Source organism: Chiloscyllium punctatum, chromosome 3 (genome assembly GCF_047496795.1).
Source record: "Chiloscyllium punctatum isolate Juve2018m chromosome 3, sChiPun1.3, whole genome shotgun sequence".
Lineage (NCBI taxonomy): Eukaryota > Metazoa > Chordata > Chondrichthyes > Orectolobiformes > Hemiscylliidae > Chiloscyllium > Chiloscyllium punctatum.
In genome coordinates, this window is record NC_092741.1 from 4,495,411 (window position 1) to 4,520,855 (window position 25,445).

General features: G+C 48.0%; 3 protein-coding genes across 6 annotated transcripts in view; 2 read left to right on the forward strand and 1 right to left on the reverse strand.

Annotated features, from left to right (window-relative positions):
- The window catches only part of LOC140455247 (phosphofurin acidic cluster sorting protein 2-like), a 580,263-nt gene extending 559,866 nt beyond the window's left edge, over window positions 1-20,397 (forward strand). The window contains exon 25 of the transcript XR_011952804.1: window positions 19,981-20,397. The gene's annotated coding sequence lies outside the window, so the exon portion shown is untranslated. The remainder of the gene's footprint in view (window positions 1-19,980) is intronic.
- Window positions 95-19,982, forward strand: LOC140455260 (uncharacterized). Of its 4 annotated transcripts, none has more exons than XM_072550013.1 (2): window positions 95-19,255; window positions 19,316-19,982. In XM_072550013.1, the coding sequence occupies exons 1-2, from the start codon at window positions 17,666-17,668 to the stop codon at window positions 19,682-19,684; spliced, it is 1,959 nt and encodes a 652-aa protein (XP_072406114.1). In that variant the 5' UTR covers window positions 95-17,665; the 3' UTR covers window positions 19,685-19,982. The 4 variants fall into 4 exon arrangements, with proteins under 4 accessions (XP_072406114.1, XP_072406106.1, XP_072406097.1 ...); XM_072550005.1 differs by having other exon boundaries at window positions 95-19,165; window positions 19,196-19,982; XM_072549996.1 differs by having other exon boundaries at window positions 95-18,775; window positions 18,806-19,982.
- Window positions 20,398-20,834: 437 nt separating the features above from the next.
- mrpl2 (mitochondrial ribosomal protein L2) overlaps window positions 20,835-25,445 on the reverse strand; it is an 11,059-nt gene continuing 6,448 nt past the window's right edge. The window contains exon 3 of the mRNA XM_072548726.1: window positions 20,835-21,378. Within this exon, the coding sequence (XP_072404827.1) occupies window positions 20,885-21,378 (494 nt within the window). The 3' untranslated portion in view covers window positions 20,835-20,884. The remainder of the gene's footprint in view (window positions 21,379-25,445) is intronic.

Here is a 25,445-nt window from a genome sequence, read left to right on the forward strand (position 1 = left end):
TCAACTGGCACAAACAGTTCACCCTCTAGACTCACACCATTGATACCTTGTGTTCAAACAAACATTTCTTCATATACGTGAGACAAGGTGGGTGGATTTGTGTGAGACTGTCCCCCAGTGAGAGTCAGTGTCTGTGGGACTGTCCCCCCAGTGAGAGTCAGTATGTGTGTGGGACTGTTCCCGAGTGAGAGTCTGTGTGTGTGTGTGTGTGTGTGTGTGTGTGTGTGTGTGAGACTGTCCCTCACTGAGTGTGTGTGTGTAGGTCTGTCCCCCAGTGAGAGTCAGTGTGTGTGTGTGTGTGTGTGTGGGACTGTCCCTCAGTGAGAGTCAGTGTGTGTGAGACTGTCCCTCACTGAGAGTGTGTGTGTGGGTCTGTCCCCCAGTGAGAGTCAGTGTGTCTGTGGGACTGTCCCCCGTTGAGAGTCAGTGTGTGTGTGGGTCTATCCCCCAGTGAGAGTCAGTGTGTGTGTGGCTGTTCCCCCATTGAGAGTCAGTGTGTGTGTGTGTGTGGGTCTGTCCCTCAGTGAGAGTCAGTGTGTGTATGTGTGTGTGTGTGTGTGTGACTGTCCCTCACTGAGAGTGTGTGTGTGTGTGGGGTGGGGGGGGGGGGTCTGTCCCCCAGTGAGAGTCAGTGTGTGTGTGGGACTGTCCCCCAGCGAGAGTCAGTGTGTGTTTGTGTGTGTGTGTGTGTGTGTGTGTGTGTGGGACTGTCCCCCAGGGAGAGTCAGTGTGTGTGTGTGGGACTGTCCCCCACTGAGAGTCAGTATGTGTGTATGTGGGACTGTCCCTCAGTGAGAGTCAGTGTGTGTGTGGGACTGTTCCCGAGTGAGAGCCTGTGTGTGTGTGTGTGTGTGTGTGTGTGTGTGGGACTGTTCCCGAGTGAGAGTCTGTGTGTGTGTGTGTGAGACTGTCCTTCACTGAGAGTGTGTGTGTGGGTCTGACCCCAGTGAGAGTCAGGGTGTGTGTGTGTGTGTGTGTGTGTGACTGTCCCCCAGTGAGAGTCAATGTGTGTGTGTGTGTGTGTGTGTGTGTGTATGTGAGAGACTGTCCCTCACTGAGAGTGTGTGTGTAGGTCTGTCCCCCAGGAGAGTCAGTGTATGTGTGTGTGTGTGTGGGTGGGTGGGACTGTCCCCCAGTGAGAGTCAGTGTGTGTTTGGGACTGTTCCTGAGTGAGATTCTGTTTGTGTGTGTGTGTGTGGGACTGTTCCCGAGTGAGAGTCAGTGTGTGTGAGACTGTCCCCCAGTGAGAGTCTGTGTGTGTGTGTGTGTGTGTGTGTGTGTGTGGAACTGTCCCTCAGTGAGCGTCAGTGTGTGTGAGACTGTCCCTCACTGAGAGTGTGTGTGTGGGTCTGTCCCCCAGTGAGAGTCAGTGTGTCTGTGGAACTGTCCCCCATTGAGAGTCAGTGTGTGTGTGTGGGTCTGTCCCTCAGTGAGAGTCAGTGTGTGTGTGTGTGTGTGAGACTGTCCCTCACTGAGAGTGTGTGTGTGTGTGTGTGAGACTGTCCCTCAGTGAGAGTCAGTGTGTGTATGTGTGTCTGTCCCCCAGCGAGAGTCAGTGTGTGTGTGGGACTGTCCCCCCAGTGAGAGTCAGTGTGTGTGTGTGTGTGGGTTTGTACCTCAGTGAGAGTCAGTGTGTGTGTGGGACTGTCCCCCAGGGAGTCTGTGTGTGTGTGTGTGTGTGTGTGTGGGTCTGTCGCCCAGTGAGAGTCAGTGTGTGTGTGAGACTGTCCCGCACTGAGAGTCAGTGTGTGTGTGGGACTGTCCCCCATTGAGAGTCTGTGTGTGTGTGTGTGTGTGTGTGTGTGTGTGTGTGTGTGTGGGACTGTCCCCCAGTGAGAGTCAGTGTGTGTGTGGGACTGTTCCCGAGTGAGAGTCAGTGTGTGTGTGTGGGACTGTCCCCCCAGTGAGAGTCAGTGTGTGTGTGTGGGACTGTTCCCGAGTGAGTGTCAGTGTGTGTGTGTGGGACTGTCCCCCCAGTGAGAGTCAGTGTGTGTGTGTGGGACTGTCCCCCAGGGAGTCTGTGTGTGTGTGTGTGTGTGTGGGTGGGTCTGTCGCCCAGTGAGAGTCAGTGTGTGTGTGGGACTGTCCCGGAGTGAGAGTCAGTGTGTGTGTGTGGGACTGTCCCCCCAGTGAGAGTCAGTGTGTGTGTGTATGTGTGTGTGTGTGGGGGGGGGACTGTCCCCGCAGTGAGAGTCAGTGTGTGTGTGTGTGGGAGTGTTTCCCGCCCCCCCCCCCCCCAGTGAGAGTCAGTGTGTGTGTGATACTGTCCTCCAGTGAGAGTCAGTGTGTGTGTGGGAATGTCCCCCAGGGAGAGTCAGTGTGTGTGTGTGGGACTGTCCCCCAGGGAGAGTCAGTGTGTGTGTGTGGGACTGTCCCCCAGTGAGAGTCAGTGTGTGTGTGTGGGACTGTCCCCCAGGGAGAGTCAGTGTGTGTGTGTGTGGGACTGTCCCCCAGGGAGAGTCAGTGTGTGTGTGTGTGGGACTGTCCCCCAGGGAGAGTCAGTGTGTGTCCGGGACTGTCCCCCCAGTGAGAGTCAGTGTGTGTGTGTGGGACTGTCCCAAGGGAGAGTCAGTGTGTGTGTGTGGGACTGTCCCCCCAGTGAGAGTCAGTGTGTGTGTGTGGGACTGTCCCCCAGTGAGAGTCAGTGTGTGTGTGTGGGACTGTCCCCCAGTGAGAGTCAGTGTGTGTGTGTGGGACTGTCCCCCAGTGAGAGTCAGTGTGTGTGTGGGTCTGTCCCCCCAGTGAGAGTCAGTGTGTGTGTGGGTCTGTCCCCCCAGTGAGAGTCTGTGTGTGATACTGTCCCCCAGTGAGAGTCAGTGTGTGTGTATGAGACTGTCCCCCAGTGGGAGTCTGTGTGTGTGTGTGTGGGACTGTTCCCCAGTGGGAGTCAGTGTGTGTGTGTGTGGGTCTGTCCCTCAGTGAGAGTCAGTGTGTGTGGGGGATTTTCCCCCCCCCAGTGAGAGTCAGTGTGTGTGTGTGGGACTGTCCCTCAGTGAGAGTCAGTGTGTGTGTGAGATTGTCCCTCAGTGAGAGTCAGTGTGTGTGACTGTCCCTCAGTGAGAGTCAGTGTGTGTGACTGTCCCTCAGTGAGAGTCTGTGTGTGTGTGTGTGTGTGTGTGTGTGTATGTGTGTGTGTGAGTTTCCCACCTCACTTGCCCTCTCAGTGATGCTGACTAGCTGTCACACTGCCCACATCTCTCCATTCCTCTTTCTCAAATAATCAGACTGAGATTTTTTAGCAATCTGGGCCTGTTCTAGCAGGCTGCATGACAACAGCACCTATTTGAGCCGACTGGTCTTTTTCAAACTGTACTGTCTTGCCTGAGTTGCTAAATTCGGTGACACTCTCCATACAGTAGTGGTGGCTGGCGATTGCCTCGCTTTGCTGGTGCAGTACTGTGCTGGATGGATTCCTTCAGTGATATTATGGTGAATGTGTTCGCAAAGTTGTGCTATCAATGAAACTATGTTTTCCACTAATTGGATGCAACCATCAAGACACAAAAGCATCATGCTTGTCCCACAAATGAATAATGTGGTAGATGAATTTTAATGCAAGGGTGATGCCAGTTATATAGGCCATGCCACTCATAGACTGGCAGATTATCACTTTGCTTCCTTCCAATAAACAAGGTCTGACTGTTTTGAACCAGCCCATCCTTCCAAAACCCACGGCATTAGATGTGGTTCTGCAATTGGATGATATTTACCAAATATCCCTGAGAATATGAAGATTATCGTGATCACCAATTTAGGATTTCCAGTTAAAGTGTGTCAAGGAACTACAAGGAATTATCCTCAGGGCTCTGCTCTTGTCTGATTGAAGGGACATGAACATGCCCTGCACATGCATCTATCAACAAATTACGTGACAGCAATTCCATAGTTCATAGCACAGTGGCTCAGTGGTTAGCACTGCTGTCTCACAGCGCCAGAGACCCAGGTTCAATCCCAGCCTCGGGCGACTGTCTGTGTGGAGTTTGCACATTCTCCCCGTGTCTGTGTGGGTTTCCTCTGGGTGCTCTGGATTCCTACCCCAGTCCAAAGGTGTGCAGGTTAGATATATTGGTTATGCTAAATTGTCTGTAGCGTTCAGGGATGTGTCGATTAGATGCATTAGTCAGGGGTAAATATAGGATAATAGGGGAATGGGTCTGGGTGAGTGACTCTTCAGAGGGTCAGTGTGGACTTGTTGGGCTGAAGTACCTATTTCCACACTGTCAGGATTCTCTGAATCTATGACAGTGTCCTGACCAGTCTGAGTCAACATACCTGGTATCACCTTACATCCAACTTTACAGTTAACCGTTAGCCATCTGGAATTAGGACACTCTCCATAGCAACACCCCAACCAACCAAATCCACTTGCCAACAAACTGGTGATGGCCCAAAGGTTGAGAAGATGTCACCTTTATGGTGTGTTCAGCCAGTGTAGGGATTGAACCAGCATTGTTGGTGCCATTCTGTTTGTAAACCAGCTCACTGAGCAAACCAATCTTACGTGGGACTTTACTCAACATCTTCTACTCGTCAAAATAAACCACATACACTTCCCCAATCAACACCGCTAGTTACTTCCTTGAAAAATTCCAGCAGATTTGTCAAGGATGAATTCCCTTTTGCAAATCCATGCTGACTCTATCCAATCCTGCCACTGTTTTCGAAATGCTCGGCTATTAAATTATTTTATGATGGGATTCTAATATTTTCCCCACCACTAATATTAGACTAACATCTAATATTTTCCCCACCACTGATACCAGGCTGAGTGGTCTGTAGTTCCCTTAAACAGTGGGCTTACATTAACTACCCTCCACAGGAACGCTTCCAGAGTCTGTAGAATCTTGGAAGATGACACCAATGCACTCACTGTTTCGAAGCCCCTTCCTTAATTGCTCTGGGATGTAGATTATTAGGCCCTGGAGATTTATTACCCTTTAATCCCATCAATTTCCCCGATACCATTTCCCTACGAATACTGATTTCCCTCATGTTCTCACTAAGCCCAGCATTTCAGGGATCTTACCTGTACCCTCCTTTGTGAAATCAAAACCAAAGTTTGTATTTAGTGGGTCAGCCATTTTCTATTCCCCATTATAGACTCCCCACTTTGTGACTGGAAGGGAAATACATTTGTCTTTTCTTATCTTTATCTCTTCACAGACCTGTCACAGCTTTTCCAATCAGTTTGTGAGTTCCTTTTCCAGTCAGTTTGTGTGTTCTTTTATAGTCAGTTTGTGTGTTCTGTTTCCAGTCAGTTTGTCTGTTCCTTTTCCAGTCAGTTTGTATGTTCCTTTTCCGGTCAGTTTGTCTGTTCCTTTTCCAGTCAGTTTGTGAGTACCTTTTCCGGTCAGTTTGTGTGTTCCTTTTCCAGTCAGTTTGTATGTTCCTTTTCCAGTCAGTTTGTGTGTTCCTTTTCAGTCAGTTTGTGTGTTTCTTTTCCAGTCAGTTTGTCTGTTCCTATTCCGGTCAGTTTGTGTGTTCCTTTTCCGGTCAGTTTGTGAGTTCCTTTTCCGGTCAGTTTGTCTGCTCGTTTTCCGGTCAGTTTGTGAGTTCCTTTTCCGGTCAGTTTGTACGTTCCTTTTCCGGTCAGTTTATACGTTCCTTTTCCAGTCAGTTTGTATGTTCCTTTTCCCGTCACTTTGAGAGTTCTTTTTCCAGTCAGTTTATATGTTCCTTTTTCAATCAGTTTGTATGATCCTTTTACAGTCAGTTTTTGTGTTCCTTTTCCAGTCAGTTTGTGTGTTCCTTTTCCGGTCAGTTTGTGTGTTCCTTTTCCGGTCAGTTTGTCTGCTCGTTTTCCGGTCAGTTTGTGAGTTCCTTTTCCGGTCAGTTTATACGTTCCTTTTCCCGTCACTTTGAGAGTTCTTTTTCCAGTCAGTTTATATGTTCCTTTTTCAATCAGTTTGTATGATCCTTTTACAGTCAGTTTGTATGATCCTTTTCCAGTCAGTTTGTGTGATCCTTTTCCGGTCAGTTTGTGTGTTCCTTTTCCAGTCAGTTTGTGTGATCCTTTTCCAGTCAGTTTGTGTGTTCCTTTTCCGGTCAGTTTGTGTGTTCCTTTTCCAGTCAGTTTGTGTGTTCCTTTTCCAGTCAGTTTTTGAGTTCTTTTTCCGGTCAGTTTGTGTGTTCCTTTTCCGGTCATTTTGTGTGTTCCTTTTCCGGTCAGTTTGTGTGTTCCTTTTCCGGTCAGTTTGAGTGTTCCTTTTCCAGTCAGTTTGTATGATCGTTTTACAGTCAGTTTGTGTGTTCCTTTTCCGGTCAGTTTGTATGTTCCTTTTCCGGTCAGTTTGTCTGTTCCTTTTCCGGTCAGTTTGTGAGTTCCTTTTCCGGTCAGTTTGTGAGTTCCTTTTCCTGTCAGTTTGTATGTTCTTTTTCCAGTCAGTTTGTGAGTTCCTTTTCCAGTCAGTTTGAGTGTTCCTTTTCCAGTCAGTTTGTGTGTTCCTTTTCCGGTCAGTTTGTGTGTTCCTTTTCCAATCAGTTTGTCTGTTCCTTTTCCGGTCAGTTTGTCTGTTCCTTTTCCAGTCAGTTTGTGTGTTCCTTTTCCGGTCAGTTTGTGTGTTCCTTTTCCGGTCAGTTTGTCTGCTCGTTTTCCGGTCAGTTTGTGAGTTCCTTTTCCGGTCAGTTTGTACGTTCCTTTTCCGGTCAGTTTATACGTTCCTTTTCCAGTCAGTTTGTATGTTCCTTTTCCCGTCACTTTGAGAGTTCTTTTTCCAGTCAGTTTGTATGTTCCTTTTCCAGTCAGTTTGTATGATCCTTTTCCAGTCAGTTTTTGTGTTCCTTTTCCAGTCAGTTTGTGTGTCCCTTTTCCGGTCAGTTTGTGTGTTCCTTTCCCGGTCAGTTTGTGTGTTCCTTTTCCAGTCAGTTTGTTTGTTCCTTTTCCAGTCAGTTTGTGTGTTCCTTTTCCGGTCAGTTTGTGTGTTCCTTTTCCAGTCAGTTTGAGTGTTCCTTTTCCAGTCAGTTTGTATGATCGTTTTACAGTCAGTTTGTGTGTTCCTTTTCCGGTCAGTTTGTATGTTCCTTTTCCGGTCAGTTTGTCTGTTCCTTTTCCGGTCAGTTTGTGAGTTCCTTTTCCGGTCAGTTTGTGAGTTCCTTTTCCTGTCAGTTTGTATATTCTTTTTCCAGTCAGTTTGTGAGTTCCTTTTCCAGTCAGTTTGAGTGTTCCTTTTCCAGTCAGTTTGTGTGTTCCTTTTCCGGTCAGTTTGTGTGTTCCTTTTCCAATCAGTTTGTCTGTTCCTTTTCCGGTCAGTTTGTGTGTTCCTTTTCCGGTCAGTTTGTCTGCTCGTTTTCCGGTCAGTTTGTGAGTTCCTTTTCCGGTCAGTTTGTACGTTCCTTTTCCGGTCAGTTTATACGTTCCGTTTCCAGTCAGTTTGTATGTTCCTTTTCCCGTCACTTTGAGAGTTCTTTTTCCAGTCAGTTTGTATGATCCTTTTCCAGTCAGTTTGTATGTTCCTTTTCCGGTCAGTTTGTGTGTTCCTTTTCCGGTCAGTTTGTGTGTTCCTTTTCCAATCAGTTTGAGTGTTCTTTTTCCGGTCAGTTTGTGTGTTCCTTTTCCGGTCATTTTGTGTGTTCCTTTTCCGGTCAGTTTGTTTGTTCCTTTTCCAGTCAGTTTGTGTGTTCCTTTTCCGGTCAGTTTGTGTGTTCCTTTTCCGGTCAGTTTGTGTGTTCCTTTTCCAATCAGTTTGAGTGTTCCTTTTCCTGTCAGTTTGTATGTTCTTTTTCCGGTCAGTTTGAGTGTTCCTTTTCCTGTCAGTTTGTATGTTCTTTTTCCTGTCAGTTTGTCTGTTCCTTTTCCAGTCAGTTTGTATGTTCCTTTTCCGGTCAGTTTGTCTGTTCCTTTTCCAGTCAGTTTGTGAGTACCTTTTCCGGTCAGTTTGTGTGTTCCTTTTCCAGTCAGTTTGTATGTTCCTTTTCCAGTCAGTTTGTGTGTTCCTTTTCCGGACAGTTTGTGTGTTCCTTTTCAGTCAGTTTGTGTGTTTCTTTTCCAGTCAGTTTCGCTGTTCCTATTCCGGTCAGTTTGTGTGTTCCTTTTCCGGTCAGTTTGTGAATTCCTTTTCCGGTCAGTTTGTCTGCTCGTTTTCCGGTCAGTTTGTGAGTTCCTTTTCCGGTCAGTTTGTACGTTCCTTTTCCGGTCACTTTGAGAGTTCTTTTTCCAGTCAGTTTGTATGTTCCTTTTTCAATCAGTTTGTATGATCCTTTTACAGTCAGTTTGTATGATCCTTTTTCAATCAGTTTGTATGTTCCTTTTCCAGTCAGTTTGTGTGTTCCTTTTCCGGTCAGTTTGTGTGTTCCTTTTCCGGTCAGTTTGTGTGTTCCTTTTCCAATCAGTTTGAGTGTTCCTTTTCCTGTCAGTTTGTATGTTCTTTTTCCGGTCAGTTTGAGTGTTCCTTTTCCTGTCAGTTTGTATGTTCTTTTTCCTGTCAGTTTGCCTGATCCTTTTCCAGTCAGTTTGTATGTTCCTTTTCCGGTCAGTTTGTCTGTTCCTTTTCCAGTCAGTTTGTGAGTACCTTTTCCGGTCAGTTTGTGTGTTCCTTTTCCAGTCAGTTTGTATGTTCCTTTTCCAGTCAGTTTGTGTGTTCCTTTTCCGGACAGTTTGTGTGTTCCTTTTCAGTCAGTTTGTGTGTTTCTTTTCCAGTCAGTTTCGCTGTTCCTATTCCGGTCAGTTTGTGTGTTCCTTTTCCGGTCAGTTTGTGAATTCCTTTTCCGGTCAGTTTGTCTGCTCGTTTTCCGGTCAGTTTGTGAGTTCCTTTTCCGGTCAGTTTGTACGTTCCTTTTCCGGTCAGTTTATACGTTCCTTTTCCAGTCAGTTTGTATGTTCCTTTTCCCGTCACTTTGAGAGTTCTTTTTCCAGTCAGTTTGTATGTTCCTTTTTCAATCAGTTTGTATGATCCTTTTACAGTCAGTTTGTATGATCCTTTTTCAATCAGTTTGTATGATCCTTTTACAGTCAGTTTGTATGATCCTTTTCCAGTCAGTTTTTGTGTTCCTTTTCCAGTCAGTTTGTGTGTTCCTTTTCCGGTCAGTTTGTGTGTTCCTTTTCCGGTCAGTTTGTGTGTTCCTTTTCCAGTCAGTTTGTTTGTTCCTTTTCCAGTCAGTTTGTGTGTTCCTTTTCCGGTCAGTTTGTGTGTTCCTTTTCCGGTCAGTTTGTGTGTTCCTTTTCCGGTCAGTTTGTGTGTTCCTTTTCCAGTCAGTTTGTGTGTTCCTTTTCCGGTCAGTTTGTGTGTTCCTTTTCCAGTCAGTTTGTGTGTTCCTTTTCCAGTCAGTTTTTGAGTTCTTTTTCTGGTCAGTTTGTGTGTTCCTTTTCCGGTCATTTTGTGTGTTCCTTTTCCGGTCAGTTTGTGTGTTCCTTTTCCGGTCAGTTTGTGTGTTCCTTTTCCAGTCAGTTTGAGTGTTCCTTTTCCAGTCAGTTTGTATGATCGTTTTACAGTCAGTTTGTGTGTTCCTTTTCCAGTCAGTTTGTCTGTTCCTTTTCCCGTCAGTTTGTGAGTTCCTTTTCCGGTCAGTTTGTCTGTTCCTTTTCCAGTCAGTTTGTCTGTTCCTTTTCCCGTCAGTTTGTGTGTTCCTTTTCCAGTCAGTTTGTATGTTCCTTTTCCGGTCAGTTTGAGTGTTCCTTTTCCGGTCAGTTTGTGTGTTCCTTTTCCGGTCAGTTTGTCTGCTCGTTTTCCGGTCAGTTTGTGTGTTCCTTTTCCGGTCAGTTTGTCTGTTCCTTTTCCGGTCAGTTTGTGTGTTCCTTTTCCGGTCAGTTTGTGTGTTCCTTTTCCAGTCAATTTGTGTGTTCCTTTTAGAGTCAGTTTGTGTGTTCCTTTTCCGGTCAGTTTGTGTGTTCCTTTTCCAATCAGTTTGTGTGTTCCTTTTCCAGTCAGTTTGAGTGTTCCTTTTCCAGTCAGTTTGAGTGTTCGTTTTCCAGTCAGTTTGTGTGTTCCTTTTCCTGTCAGGTTGTGTGTTCCTTTTCCAGTCAGTTTGTGTGTTCCTTTTCCAGTAAGTTTGTGTGTTCCTTTTCCAGTCAGTTTGTTTGTTCCTTTTCCGGTCAGTTTGTGTGTTCCTTTTCCGGTCAGTTTGTGTGTTCCATTTCCTGTCAGTTTGTGTGTTCCTTTTCCAGTCAGTTTGTCTGTTCCTTTTCCCGTCAGTTTGTGAGTTCCTTTTCCGGTCAGTTTGTCTGTTCCTTTTCCAGTCAGTTTGTCTGTTCCTTTTCCCGTCAGTTTGTGTGTTCCTTTTCCAGTCAGTTTGTATGTTCCTTTTCCGGTCAGTTTGAGTGTTCCTTTTCCGGTCAGTTTGTGTGTTCCTTTTCCGGACAGTTTGTGTGTTCCTTTTCCGGTCAGTTTGTGTGTTCCTTTTCCGGTCAGTTTGTCTGTTCCTTTTCCAGTAAGTTTGTGTGTTCCTTTTCCAGTCAGTTTGTTTGTTCCTTTTCCGGTCAGTTTGTCTGTTCCTTTTCCAGTAAGTTTGTGTGTTCCTTTTCCAGTCAGTTTGTTTGTTCCTTTTCCGGTCAGTTTGTGTGTTCCTTTTCCGGTCAGTTTGTGTGTTCCTTTTCCGGTCAGTTTGTGTGTTCCTTTTCCGGTCAGTTTGTCTGTTCCTTTTCCAGTCAGTTTGTGTGTTCCTTTTCCAATCAGTTTGAGTGTTCCTTTTCCAGTCAGTTTGTATGATCCTTTTAGAGTCAGTTTGTGTGTTCCTTTTCCGGTCAGTTTGTGTGTTCCTTTTCCAATCAGTTTGTGTGTTCCTTTTCCAGTCAGTTTGAGTGTTCCTTTTCCGGTCAGTTTGAGTGTTCGTTTTCCAGTCAGTTTGTGTGTTCCTTTTCCAGTCAGTTTGTGTGTTCCTTTTCCAGTAAGTTTGTATGTTCCTTTTCCAGTCAGTTTGTTTGTTCCTTTTCCGGTCAGTTTGTGTGTTCCTTTTCCGGTCAGTTTGTGTGTTCCTTTTCCTGTCAGTTTGTGTGTTCCTTTTCCAGTCAGTTTGTCTGTTCCTTTTCCCGTCAGTTTGTGAGTTCCTTTTCCGGTCAGTTTGTCTGTTCCTTTTCCAGTCAGTTTGTCTGTTCCTTTTCCCGTCAGTTTGTGTGTTCCTTTTCCAGTCAGTTTGTATGTTCCTTTTCCGGTCAGTTTGAGTGTTCCTTTTCCGGTCAGTTTGTGTGTTCCTTTTCCGGACAGTTTGTGTGTTCCTTTTCCAGTCAGTTTGTGTGTTCCTTTTCCGGTCAGTTTGTCTGTTCCTTTTCCGGTCAGTTTGTGTGTTCCTTTTCCGGTCAGTTTGTGTGTTCCTTTTCCAGTCAATTTGTGTGTTCCTTTTAGAGTCAGTTTGTGTGTTCCTTTTCCGGTCAGTTTGTGTGTTCCTTTTCCAATCAGTTTGTGTGTTCCTTTTCCAGTCAGTTTGAGTGTTCCTTTTCCAGTCAGTTTGAGTGTTCGTTTTCCAGTCAGTTTGTGTGTTCCTTTTCCTGTCAGGTTGTGTGTTCCTTTTCCAGTCAGTTTGTGTGTTCCTTTTCCAGTAAGTTTGTGTGTTCCTTTTCCAGTCAGTTTGTTTGTTCCTTTTCCGGTCAGTTTGTGTGTTCCTTTTCCGGTCAGTTTGTGTGTTCCATTTCCTGTCAGTTTGTGTGTTCCTTTTCCAGTCAGTTTGTCTGTTCCTTTTCCCGTCAGTTTGTGAGTTCCTTTTCCGGTCAGTTTGTCTGTTCCTTTTCCAGTCAGTTTGTCTGTTCCTTTTCCCGTCAGTTTGTGTGTTCCTTTTCCAGTCAGTTTGTATGTTCCTTTTCCGGTCAGTTTGAGTGTTCCTTTTCCGGTCAGTTTGTGTGTTCCTTTTCCGGACAGTTTGTGTGTTCCTTTTCCGGTCAGTTTGTGTGTTCCTTTTCCGGTCAGTTTGTCTGTTCCTTTTCCAGTAAGTTTGTGTGTTCCTTTTCCAGTCAGTTTGTTTGTTCCTTTTCCGGTCAGTTTGTCTGTTCCTTTTCCAGTAAGTTTGTGTGTTCCTTTTCCAGTCAGTTTGTTTGTTCCTTTTCCGGTCAGTTTGTGTGTTCCTTTTCCGGTCAGTTTGTGTGTTCCTTTTCCCGTCAGTTTGTGAGTTCCTTTTCCGGTCAGTTTGTCTGTTCCTTTTCCAGTCAGTTTGTCCGTTCCTTTTCCCGTCAGTTTGTGTGTTCCTTTTCCAGTCAGTTTGTATGTTCCTTTTCCGGTCAGTTTGAGTGTTCCTTTTCCGGTCAGTTTGTGTGTTCCTTTTCCGGACAGTTTGTGTGTTCCTTTTCCAGTCAGTTTGTGTGTTCCTTTTCCGGTCAGTTTGTGTGTTCCTTTTCCGGTCAGTTTGTGTGTTCCTTTTCCAGTCAGTTTGAGTGTTCCTTTTCCGGTCAATTTGTGTGTTCCTTTTCCAGTCAATTGTGTGTTCCTTTTCCAGTCAGTTTGTCAGTTCCTTTTCCGGTCAGTTTGCGTGTCCCTTTTCCGGTCAGTTTCTGTGTTCCTTTTCCAGTCAGTTTGTCTGTTCCTTTTCCGGTCAGTTTGTGTGTTCCTTTTCCGGTCAGTTTGTGTGTTCCTTTTCCAGTCAGTTTGAGTGTTCCTTTTCCGGTCAATTTGTGTGTTCCTTTTCCGGTCAATTTGTGTGTTCCTTTTCCAGTCAGTTTGAGTGTTCCTTTTCCGGTCAATTTGTGTGTTCCTTTTCCAGTCAGTTTGAGTGTTCCTTTTCCGGTCAATTTGTGTGTTCCTTTTCCGGTCAGTTTGTGTGTTCCTTTTCCGGTCAGTTTTTATCTTTCTTTTCCAGTCAGTTTGTGTGTTCCTTTTCCAGTCAGTTTGTATGTTCCTTTTCCAGTCAGTTTGTATGTTTCATTTCCTGTCAGTTTGTGTGTTCCTTTTCCAGTCAATTTGTTTGTTCCTTTTCCAGTCAGTTTGTATGTTCCTTTTCCAGTCAGTTTGTATGTTTCATTTCCTGTCAGTTTGTCTGTTCCTTTTCCAGTCAATTTGTTTGTTCCTTTTCCAGTCAGTTTGTATGTTCCTTTTACAGTCAGTTTGTATGTTCCTTTTCCGGTCAGTTTTTATCTTTCTTTTCCAGTCAGTTTGAGTGTTCCTTTTCCCGTCAGTTTGTATGTTCCTTTTCCGGTCAGTTTTTATCTTTCTTTTCCAGTCAGTTTGAGTGTTCCTTTTCCCGTCAGTTTGTATGATCCTTTTCCAGTCAGTTTGTATGTTCCATTTCCAGTCAGTTTGTGTGTTCCATTTCCTGTCAGTTTGTGTGTTCTTTTTCCAGTCAGTTTGTGTGTTCCTTTTCCTGTCAGTTTGTGTGTTCCTTTTCCTGTCAGTTTGTGTGTTCCTTTTCCAGTCAGTTTGTATGTTCCATTTCCTGTCAGTTTGTGTGTTCCTTTTCCAGTCAGTTTGTATGTTCCATTTCCTGTCAGTTTGTGTGTTCCTTTTCCTGTCAGTTTGTGTGTTCCATTTCCTGTCAGTTTGTGTGTTCCTTTTACAGTCAGTTTGTGTGTTCCTTTTCCAGTCAGTTTGTATGTTCCATTTCCTGTCAGTTTGTGTGTTCCTTTTCCAGTCAGTTTGTATGTTCCATTTCCTGTCAGTTTGTGTGTTCCTTTTCTAGTCAGTTTGTATGTTCCTTTTCCAGTTTGTATGTTCCTTTCATGTCAGTTTGTGTGTTCCATTTCCTGTCAGTATGCGTGTTCCTTTTCCAGTCAGTTTGTGTGTTCCTTTTCCTGTCAGTTTGTGTGTTCCTTTTCCAGTCAGTTTGTGTGTTCCATTTCCTGTCAGTATGCATGTTCCTTTTCCAGTCAGTTTTTGTGTTCTTTTGCCCTGATGTGCTGGGCTCCTCCATCATTGAGGAGGGGGATATTTGTGGAGCCTCCTACCCCACTAAATTGTTTAATTGTCCACCGTTATTCATGCCTGGATGCAGCAGGACTGCAGAGCTTAGATCTGATCCATTGGTGTGGGGTCGCTTCACTCATAATGTCGAGGGGGCCTGTGACCCTCTGCTGAATCTACACCAATCCCACTTTCCTGTACTAAGCCCATTGTCTTGAATGCTGTGACACTTCAAGTGCTCATCCAAGTACTTTTTAAAGGTTGTGAGATTTCCTACTTCAACTTTCCTGAAGAAAATCAGCCTGAGCTGATAGAGGATGACATCAATACAGTATTAAGAAAGGATCAATGATCACAAGATCAGTGTTAAATTAGTTTGTGGGAGCTAAGAAACACAAGGGGCAGTAAGTATTGGTGGGAGTTATTTATGGGACAATAAATCAAAGTACAAATGTTCGGCACTCTGTAAAGTAAGAAATTAGCAATGCATGTAATATTGGTAATCCAGTAATAATGAGAGACTTTAATGTAGATATGGACTGGGTTAATCAAATCAGCACTAATGCTGTGGGGGATGAATTCCTCGCGTGTGTACATCCTGGTACAGAATGTTGAGCCTCCCCTCATCCTCCAGTTCTCATTGCTGTGACGGTTTATATCTGTTCCAGAATATCCTGGCTCCCAGCTGCCTCATCAGCATTGATGTGTAATTCCTCTACACTTCCACCCTCTGATCAGGAAGGTCTCCAGGGGTCTTTTATAACATTATCACTGCCTTTGTCTATTGCTGTGTGCAGCCTCACCATCTGTTCCACTTGTCCCCACCCCCATCAATATTGTGGATCCGACTCCAGGGTATGGACTGTAATAGTTCAAGCAGGCAGTTCACTACCATCTGCTCAAGGGGTAGATCCAGCACAGAACCTGGGGCCCTTGGAAAGGACCAGGACAGTTAAGAGGCTAAGAACATCTTGAACAAATACTGGGTATCGCCCCAAACCTTATACACATACTCAGAGCATGTCGTCTGTCGGAGCTGGGATGAGGGGAAAATGAGGAAACCGAGCAGCTGGGCCAGGGTATGATTCTTGCTTTGGGTCTTCTACTGCGCAGACTTGAGAGGGGTCCCAGGTTCAAATCTCCAGCAAGCCCACGTCTTAAAAAGGGGTGGCTTAGTGGTTAGCACTGCTGCCTCACAGTATCAGCAACTCTCTATGTGACGTTTGCACATTCTCCCCATGTCTGCATGGGTTTCCTCCGGGTGCTCCAGCTTCCTCCCAAAGTCTAAAGATGTGCAGGTCAGGTGAATTGACCCTTAGTGTTAGGTGCATGAGGGAGATGAGGCTGGGTGGGTTACTCTTTGGAGAGTTGGTGTGGACTGGTTGGGCCGAAGGGCCTGTTTCCACACTGTAGGGAATCTAAATCATAAAATCCCCATCAATCCCGTGTGGTTGCAGAGTCCCAAGGTGGAAGATAAGGCGTTCTTCCTCCAGGTTATGGTTTGGGGATGGAGGAGGCCCAGGACCTGCATGTCCTTGGTGGAGTGGGAGGGGGAGTTGAAGTGTTCAGCCTCAGGGCAGTGGGGTTGATGGGTGTGAATGTCCCAGAGATGTTCTCTGAAACGATCTGCAAGATCGGGTGCAATATACAGTAGATGGAGGTACAGGTACATTTCAGTCACATGTGGAAGGATCCTTTGGGGATTCTCCTACATCCATGTCTTCCTGGTGAAGATTGTACATCCAGCTGTATCTACAGATTTTCTTAAATACCCTAAGAATTCTTACCAGATCCTCCTATTGTCCTTTCTCTGAATGTGAGAACACAGTCTTAATTGTTTCAGTCTCTGTGTTAGCCAGTCCCATTGTAGGAGGTTCACATTGACCTTCCACCTCACACTCATTGTCCTGGTCTTCTATCACTGCTGTTCACAGCTGACCCACTTGTTCCTCCTCCCCCTCTTCCCTACAAGCAGGTTTCAGTGACAGTAGCGATGCCCCTTCCTACCATCAGGAGTATTTCTCTGAGCACTCACTTTCCGAACTCTCCTCACTATATACAGTCCACTGACTTTCACTTTCACAGGGTCACCCTGCAAATGCAGCAACATCATTATTTCATCTCTCACTTCCAACAGTCTCAATACTGATGGTTATTTACCCAGTCTTTCCTTTGCGCCTGAGAGATTTTTAAATGCTCATGTTAATTTTATACACTCCTGTACATCTCTCTAGAATTTGTAATCTAACCAGGAGGCAGCAACTTTTCCTTAATCAACTTTAATGGAGCTCTTCTCTCATGACCATAGATCAGTTTGAATGCACTGAACCCGATAGATTCACTTAGGGAAACACTGGTAACATGCAGTAAGAAATTAATCCTTTGGCCAAATCCCGAGGGGGGAATTTGTGAGTTTGCTTTGATGGTGGTTTTGTGGGTCTGATAGTATTTGTCCAAAGCTCCCTGTGTTTGTGAAAGACTTTCTGGGGACTTCATTTGGTTTACACTCAGATTGCTGACGGTGTTGAATCCAGGACAAGTGAAAACCTGTGCTCAGTTTTCCACCTGTACCCTCTCTGGAATGGTCCTGAAAGGAGGTTCCTCTGGGAGTCAGGTTGGCACCTCCATCAGTGTGAGCACATCCTGGCGTCCTGCTGTTGTTTTCAGTAACAGTCTGACACAGTCCACTACCACTTGGCAAAGTGGGTCTTCACAAACTGCTACAGGGAGCAAAGCTGCCGCTCTCCTACCTGACACGTCCCACACTGAACAGTACGACTTCTTCCTGGGGCTGGGTCCATGTAAACTCCCTGTTTCTCCATGTCTGTGTTTCCTGTTTTCCTACACGACCTGTCAGAGGAACTTCATGTCCCCCTCCCAGTCTCCCCCGATGAGATCTGGGCCACCCAGACACAGTCTTTTTCAGCTAGGACCACTTGGGTATGTTCAGAGGAACATCTTGATTAGTGACAAAAACAAATTGCTGGAAAAGCTCAGCAGCTCTGGTGCAATCTGTGGAAAAAGATCAGCATTAATGTTTGAGGTCAAGTGACCCTTCATTGGAACCTCGTCTTGATTAGTTCTGGGCGAGTGGCTAACTGCTGCTTGGACAATCCAGCAGAAATCTCCAACCAGTGAAGGTGAAAACATCTCACTGTCCCCCTCCTGCCTGAAGGAACAGAAAATCTCCTGGTAACTACTGTCATTCATCATCTCCCTGCAAACTACTCTCTGAAAATTCTTTTGTTTAAAGACAAAAGGGGGAAAAATCCCCTCCAGAGACACAGAAGGCAAATGCTCACCAAATGTATGAAAGATTGAGAATCACTGAATCCACAAGAATGTGTCCTTGTCAGCATAAAAGGAACTATCTCCCTGATATCTGCAATCTAGGGCTGGTGCCATAACTATGCTTCACTGACATTTATATTCCTCCCCCACCCACAGCATTTATCGATTCTCTCAGTCCTGTGTATTCATTTTCCTTCATACAAACTGTTCAAGTCGCTTGAATACAAGTTCTTTCCTTTCTTATGAAGAAACTTGATTATTTTTGGCTGAATTGAACAATTAGGGTAATTCAGCTGTATCATCAAATTCTCATATTTGTGACAACTAGTCACAGAATGAGAGACTGACAGTGCTGAAAAAGACCCAGGAAGGCCGCGCAGGTTTTAACAAGCACTTTGCCATTCGAATCCCATTTTCCAGCACTTGCCCCATAGCCTGGAGGGTTTGGCATTGCAAATGCAAATCTACACCCTTCTCCAATGTGATGAGGGTTTCTGCCTCTCCCATCCAGACAGGCAGTGAGTTCTGGACTCTCACCATCCTCTGGGTGAAAATATCTTTCCTCACATCCCCCTTTAAATCTCCTGTCCCAACCTACAATCTCTGCCTCTTGGTCATTGATCATGGGGCAGAGATTGAAGGAGATCAAGGGGATAAAGTTTCTTCCTGTCTATTCCTCTCATCATTTTATACATCTCTATCCTGTTCCTCCCTCAGTCTCCACTGCACTATGGAAAACAACCAGAGTCTGTCCAATTTCTCCATCACAGAAACTCTGTGAACCACACATCGCCCTGACACACCTCTGTGAACCACACATCGCCCTGACACACCTCTGTGAACTGCACAACACCCTGACACACCTCTGTGAACCACACATCGCCCTGACACACCTCTGTGAACTGCACAACACCCTGACACACCTCTGTGAACCACACATCGCCCTGACACACCTCTGTGAACCACACATCGCCCTGACACACCTCTGTGAACCACACATCGCCCTGACACACCTCTGTGAACCACACATCGCCCTGACACACCTCTGTGAACCACACATCGCCCTGACACACCTCTGTGAACCACACATCGCCCTGACACACCTCTGTGAACCACACAACACCCTGACACACCTCTGTGAACCACACATCGCCCTGACACACCTCTGTGAACCACACAACACCCTGACACACCTCTGTGAACCACACAACACCCTGACACACCTCTGTGAACCACACAACACCCTGACACACCTCTGTGAACCACACATCGCCCTGACACACCTCTGTGAACCACACAACACCCTGACACACCTCTGTGAACCACACAACACCCTGACACACCTCTGTGAACCACACAACACCCTGACACACCTCTGTGAACCACACATCGCCCTGACACACTTCTGTGAACCACACATCGCCCTGACACACCTCTGTGAACCACACATCGCCCTGACACACCTCTGTGAACCACACATCGCCCTGACACACCTCTGTGAACCACACATCGCCCTGACACACCTCTGTGAACCACACATCGCCCTGACACACCTCTGTGAACCACACATCGCCCTGACACACCTCTGTGAACCACACATCGCCCTGACACACCTCTGTGAACCACACATCGCCCTGACACACCTCTGTGAACCACACAACACCCTGACACACCTCTGTGAACCACACATCGCCCTGACACACCTCTGTGAACCACACAACACCCTGACACACCTCTGTGAACTGCACAACACCCTGACACACCTCTGTGAACCGCACATCGCCCTGACACACCTCTGTGAACCACACATCGCCCTGACACACCTCTGTGAACCACACATCGCCCTGACACACCTCTGTGAACCACACATCGCCCTGACACACCTCTGTGAACCACACATCGCCCTGACACACCTCTGTGAACCACACATCGCCCTGACACACCTCTGTGAACCACACATCGCCCTGACACACCTCTGTGAACCACACATCGCCCTGACACACCTCTGTGAACCACACATCGCCCTGACACACCTCTGTGAACCACACAACACCCTGACACACCTCTGTGAACCACACATCGCCCTGACACACCTCTGTGAACCACACAACACCCTGACACACCTCTGTGAACTGCACAACACCCTGACACACCTCTGTGAACCGCACATCGCCCTGACACACCTCTGTGAACCACACATCGCCCTGACACACCTCTGTGAACCGCACATCGCCCTGACACACCTCTGTGAACCACACAACACCCTGACACACCTCTGTGAACCACACATCGCCCTGACACACCTCTGTGAACCACACAACACCCTGACACACCTCTGTGAACTGCACATCGCCCTGACACACCTCTGTGAACCACACATCGCCCTGACACACTTCTGTGAACCGCACAACACCCTGACACACCTCTGTGAACCACACAACACCCTGACACACCTCTGTGAACCGCACAACACCCTGATAAACCTTTTTTGCACCCTCTACATTCCTTCTACAATCTTGAATTCCAGAACTGTACACAATACTCTTAGTTGTGGTCTAACCAATGTTTTATACAGTTATAACATAACCTCCACGCCTCAGTTAATAAAGGCAAGTAACCACATTATCCACTTGTATTGCTAAGGGACTAGTGTCCAGAAACACCAAGGTCCCTCTGGTCCCCTGTGCATCCCAGGGTCCTACTGTCTATCAAGTATTCCCTTGCCTTGTTTGTCCTGTCCAAGTGAATCACCTCACATTTACCCAGATGTGGTTTTCTATTTGCCACTGACCGTCTCTATCCCCCTGTAATCCAAGGCCATCCCCCTAAAGATTAACCACCTGGTCAATTTTTGCATCATCTGCAAACTTATCGAGTAGCCCTCTGACATTCAAGTCTAAATCATTTTTATAAACCACATTATGTTTCATCAACTTAGGGATGTCTGTTTCTCACTCTGTTCTGTGAAATACATGGAACCTGCCAGTTTCCCCAGCTCAGGATTTATGACGACATTTTAATCACCGAGGAAGTGAACAGTGATGAATCGAGCTGGATTTCCATCCAAAAGAGAACCTTGTCCACCCATTGGTCTCCAATCAAGGTGGTCAATAAGAAACTCAGGGCAGCTGGAGAGTGGATCCAGTTTGATTCCTCGTTTTTAGAATTAGCCAACAGGGTATTTTCATTTCACTTTTCAAAATATTATCTTTGCAGTATCTTTGTTCTCATTTAGGTTGTGTCTGTCTGTTTTGAAATTAAAAGGAGACATAGTTCTCATTCTGGATTCTAGCTCAGACGTTCATCTGTTTTGCCACTTGTTTACAAAGATGCTTTGGTTATTAATAAAGTGATTGAATCTTTTGAAACCTTATGAAAGTCTGGTTTATTCTGTATGGCAGCAGCAAATGGAACCGATTTGCCCGTCGATTGAATCAAAACATTGATAAAGATGTGATAATAGCTCACCACATCACCTTAGAAAGCACCTTCCCAAGGGCGACCGATACATTACCCCCTTGCAGGTTCCCCTCCAGGCTACTCACCATCCAGACTTGAAAATGTGCCACTGTCCTTCAATGTCACTGGGTCAAAATCCTAGAATTCCATCCCTAAGGACATTGTGGGTCAAGCTACAGCACATGGACTGCAACTGACCATCTTCTCCAAGGGGCAACTAGGGATGGACAATAAAGACTGGCCCAGCCCTTCACACACACGTCCCATGAGTGAATAATAAAGAAAATCCAAAAGGAAGAAATGGTTGTGGAAGCAGCGGAGGTAAAAGCAGTGTAGTCTCAGTAAGATCTTTAATGTACAGGATCTGCCCTCGAACAGGCAACTCAGCTCACAGTCCCTGGTGACGGTAGATTTACATAACTCTTCATGGGTGGCAGTGGCCGAATCTTCCGACCAGCCCAGCCACCCTTCCTCTGCCAGAGGCCACTTGATGGCCGGATCCCCAGCCAGCGATTACGACCAGCTTTACCAATCACTCGCTTGTTATGGTCAACATTGGACACACGGCCGACAGTCGCTACACACGACTCGAGAACCTGAAGGGGGCAGGGGGAGCAGGAATCAGAGAACATGAGAGGGACGAGAGTGAATGTCAGGACGACGGTGAGAGAGAGACAGTGTCGGGGAGCGAGGGCAAGAGGTAGAGCAAGGGCAGCAGGGAGTGCAGGAACACAGGAAGTGAGACATGGATAGAGTGAAAGGGAGCCTTTCATAGATTCATATAGCACAGAAAAGGCCCCTCGGCCCATCAAATCTGTACTAACATAACCACCACTAAAACTGCACTCTCTCAATATCCTGCTCTTCTCCCATATCCCTGAACGTCAGGATATTTGAAATGCACATCAATATATTTTTACCAAGGTTGGTGAGGTTTCCAGTCTCTGCTACTTTCCCAGGCATTCCAGATTCCCACCACCCTGAGTGAAAAGGTTTTTGCCAAATCCTCTATGTATCTCCTGCCCCTTACCCTAACACCATGCCCTCTTGTGATTGATCCCTCAACCAAGGGGAACAGCTGCTCTCCATTCACCCTGTCCAGACCCCTCACAACCCTAACCACCTCAGTCAGGTCCCCTTAGTCTTCTCTGCTCTGCTCTAAAGAAAACAATCCAAACCTATCTTGTCTCTCCTTGTAGCTCAATGTCTCCATCGTAGGCAACATCCTGGTGAACCTCCTCTGTACCCCTGAAGTGCTATCACATCCTTCCTGTGGGGAGGTGACCAGAACTGCACAGTACTCCAGCTGTGGCCTGACCAATGCTCTGTGTAACTCCAACATTACCTCCTTGCTCTTATACTCTGCGCCATGACTGATAAAAGCAAGTGTCTCATGTGTCACCCCTATTCCCGGGCTCTGCTGAATTCCGGGATCTGCGAATAATTATCCCAAGATCCCTCTGCTCCTCTGAGCTACCCAGTGTCCTGCCATTGATTAAATACTGACTCATCCTGTTTCTCCTTCCAAAGTGAATCAGCTCACACTTATCAGGGTTAAATACCATCTGCCACTGCTCGGACCATGTAGCCCAAGCTACATATTCCTGTCACCTACAACCACTCGACCAATCTTGGTGTCATTTCCATCATATCATTTGTGTATATACCAAATACTAAGGGTCTCAGTGCTGATCCTTGTGGTATGCCACTGGACACCAGCATCCAGTCACTCACACAGCCTTCTCCCAACACCCTTTGTGTCTGATTACTCAGCCAGTTTCTGATCCATCTTGCCAAGTTTCCCTCAGTTCTGTGTACTTTAATCCCCTCAGTCTCCCGTGTGGGACTGTGTCAAAAGCTTTGCTAAAATCCAGATAAACGACATCAATTGAAATTCCCTCATCCACACTTGATCATGTTTTTAAAACATTCCAACAAATTTGTTAGACATGACCTCCCTCTGACAAAGCCATGCTGACTATCCCTAATTAACTCATGGCTTTCCAAGTGGGTATTAATTTGCTCCTTCAGAATTTTCTCCAATAGTTTCCCTATCACTGATGTGAGACTCACTGGTGTGTAATTGGTTCACTGGTTCACCTCTACCAATCCTGTTAAAAAGTGGAAGCACATCAGCCATCCTCCAGACCTCTGGCACTTTCTCTGTGGCCTGAGAGGAATTAATAATGTGTGTCAGAGCCCCTGCAATTTCCTGCATCACCTCCCACAGCAGCCTGAGATGCAATTCATCTGGGGTCACGGGGTTTTGTCTGTTCTTAAGCCCAACAGAGCCTCCAATACCTCTCCATTTCCTATGTCAAACTGTGCAAGTTCCTCACAGTCCCTTTTCCTGATTCCATACCTACATTCTCCCTTTCCAGAGTGAAGACAGACAAGAAATATTCATTCAACCCCCTTCCAATATCCTGCAGCTTCACACACAACTTGCCCCCCTTGGTTCCCTACTCTGTCCCTTGTTAACCTCTTCCCTCGAATGCATTTATAAAGGTGTCTGAGGAAGAAAGCCTTAGAGAGGGAGAGATAGACATGGGGTGAGTGTGAATGAGACATGGAGAGACAGTCCTACAGAGAGAGAATGAGGTGGGGAGGGGGTACAGAAAGGGTGTGAGGGGGGAGGGGGGTACAGAGAGCGTGTGAGGGGGTACAGAGTGCGTGTGATGGGGGAGGGTGTACAGAGAGCGTACGAGGGGGGAGGGGGTACAGAGTGCGAGAGAGGGGGGAGGGGGTACAGAGTGCGTGTGAGGGGGGGAGGGTGTACAGAGAGCGTACGAGGGGGGAGGGGGTACAGAGAGCGTGTGAGGGGGTACAGAGTGCGTGTGATGGGGGAGGGTGTACAGAGAGCGTACAAGGGGGGGAGGGGGTACAGAGTGCGAGAGAGGGGGGAGGGGGTACAGAGTGCGTGTGAGAGGGGGGAGGGGGGTACAGAGTGCGTGTGAGAGGGGGGGAGGGGGTACAGAGAGCGTGTGAGGGGGGAAGGGGGTACAGAGTGTGTGAGAGGGGGGGAGGGGGTACAAAGTGTGTGAGAGAGGGGGGAGGGGGGTACAGAGAGCGTGTGAGGGGGAAGGGGGGTACAGAGTGTGAGAGAGGGGGAAGGGGGGTACAGAGAGCGTGTGAGGGGGGAAGGGGGTACAGAGTGTGAGAGAGGGGGGGGAGGGGGTACAAAGTGTGTGAGAGAGGGGGGAGGGGGTTACAGAGAGCGTGTGAGGGGGGAAGGGGGTACAGAGAGCGTGTGAGGGGGGAAGGGGGTACAGAGAGCGTGTGAGGGGGGAAGGGGGTACAGAGTGTGAGAGAGGGGGGAGGGGGGTACAGAGAGCGTGTGAGGGGGAAGGGGGTACAGAGTGTGAGAGAGGGGGGAGGGGGTACAGAGTGTGAGAGAGGGGGGAGGGGGTACAGAGTGTGAGAGAGGGGGGAGGGGGGTACAGAGTGAGAGAGGGGGGAGGGGGTACAGAGTGCGAGAGAGGGGGGAGGGGGTACAGAGTGCGTGTGAGGGGGGGAGGGGGTACAGAGTGCGTGTGAGGGGGGAGGGGGGTACAGAGTGTGAGAGAGGGGGGAGGGGGGTACAGAGAGCGTGTGAGGGGGGAAGGGGGTACAGAGTGTGAGAGAGGGGGGGGAGGGGGGTACAAAGTGTGTGAGAGAGGGGGGAGGGGGGAGGGGGGTACAGAGTGCATGTGGGGGGGTACAGAGAGCGTGTGAGGGGAGGGGTATAGAGTGCATGTGGGGAGGAGAGGGGGTACAGAGAGCATGAGAGGGGGGAGGGGGTACAGAGAGCGTGTGAGGGGGGAGGGGGTACAGAGTGTGAGAGAGGGGGGAGGGGGTACAGAGAGCGTGTGAGGGGGGAGGGGGTACAGAGTGTGAGAGAGGGGGGAGGGGGTACAGAGAGCGTGTGAGGGGGGAGGGGGTACAGAGTGTGTGAGGGGGGGGGGGAGGGGGTACAGAGTGTGTGTGAGGGGGGAGGGGGTACAGAGAGCGTGTGAGGGGGAGGGGGGTACAGAGTGCGAGAGAGGGGGGAGGGGATACAGAGTGCGAGAGAGGGGGGAGGGGGGTACAGAGTGCGAGAGAGGGGGGAGGGGGTACAGAGTGTGTGTGAGGGGGGAGGGGGTACAGAGTGCGAGAGAGGGGGGAGGGGGTACAGACAGCGTGAGAGGGGGGAGGGGGGTACAGACAGCGTGAGAGGGGGGAGGGGGTACAGAGTGCGAGAGAGGGGGGAGGGGGGTACAGAGTGCATGTGGGGGGGGTACAGAGTGTGTGTGAGGGGGGAGGGGGTACACAGAGTGTGTGTGAGGGGGGAGGGGGTATACAGAGTGTGTGCGAGGGGGGAGGGGTACAGAGAGCGTGTGAGGTGGGAGGGGGGTACAGAGAGCGTGTGAGGGGGGGAGGGGTACAGAGAGCGTGAGAGGGGGTATACAGAGTGTGTGTGAGGGGGGAGGGGGTACAGAGAGCGTGTGAGGGGGGAGGGGGTACAGAGAACGTGTGAGGGGGAGGGGTACAGAGAGCGTGAGAGGGGGTATACAGAGTGTGTGTGAGGGGGGAGGGGGTACAGAGAGCGGTGTGAGGGGGGAGGGGGTACAGAGAACGTGAGAGGGGGGAGGGGTACAGAGAGCGTGAGAGGGGGGAGGGGGTACAGAGAGCGTTTGAGGGGGGGGGGTATACAGAGTGTGTGTGAGGGGGGAGGGGGTACAGAGAGTGTGAGAGGGGGGAGGGGTACAGAGAGCGTGAGAGGGGGAGGGGTACAGAGAGCGTGAGAGGGGGGAGGGGGTATACAGAGCGTGTGTGAGGGGGGAGGGGGTACAGAGAGTGTGAGGGGGGAGGGGGTACAGAGAGCGTGAGAGGGGGGAGGGGGTACAGAGAGCGTGAGAGGGGGGAGGGGTACAGAGAGCGTGTGAGGGGGGAGGGGGTACAGAGAGTGTGAGGGGGGAGGGGGTA

Excerpts from the sequence above, each read along its gene's own strand:
- LOC140455260 (XM_072550005.1), top strand. The coding sequence starts at position 17,666 with ATGGGGCAGAGATTGAAGGAGATCAAGGGGATAAAGTTTCTTCCTGTC. Across the intron at positions 19,166-19,195 it reads CACACAACACCCTGACACAC|CTCTGTGAACCGCACATCGC; the intron begins CTCTGTGAACTG and ends ACCCTGACACAC.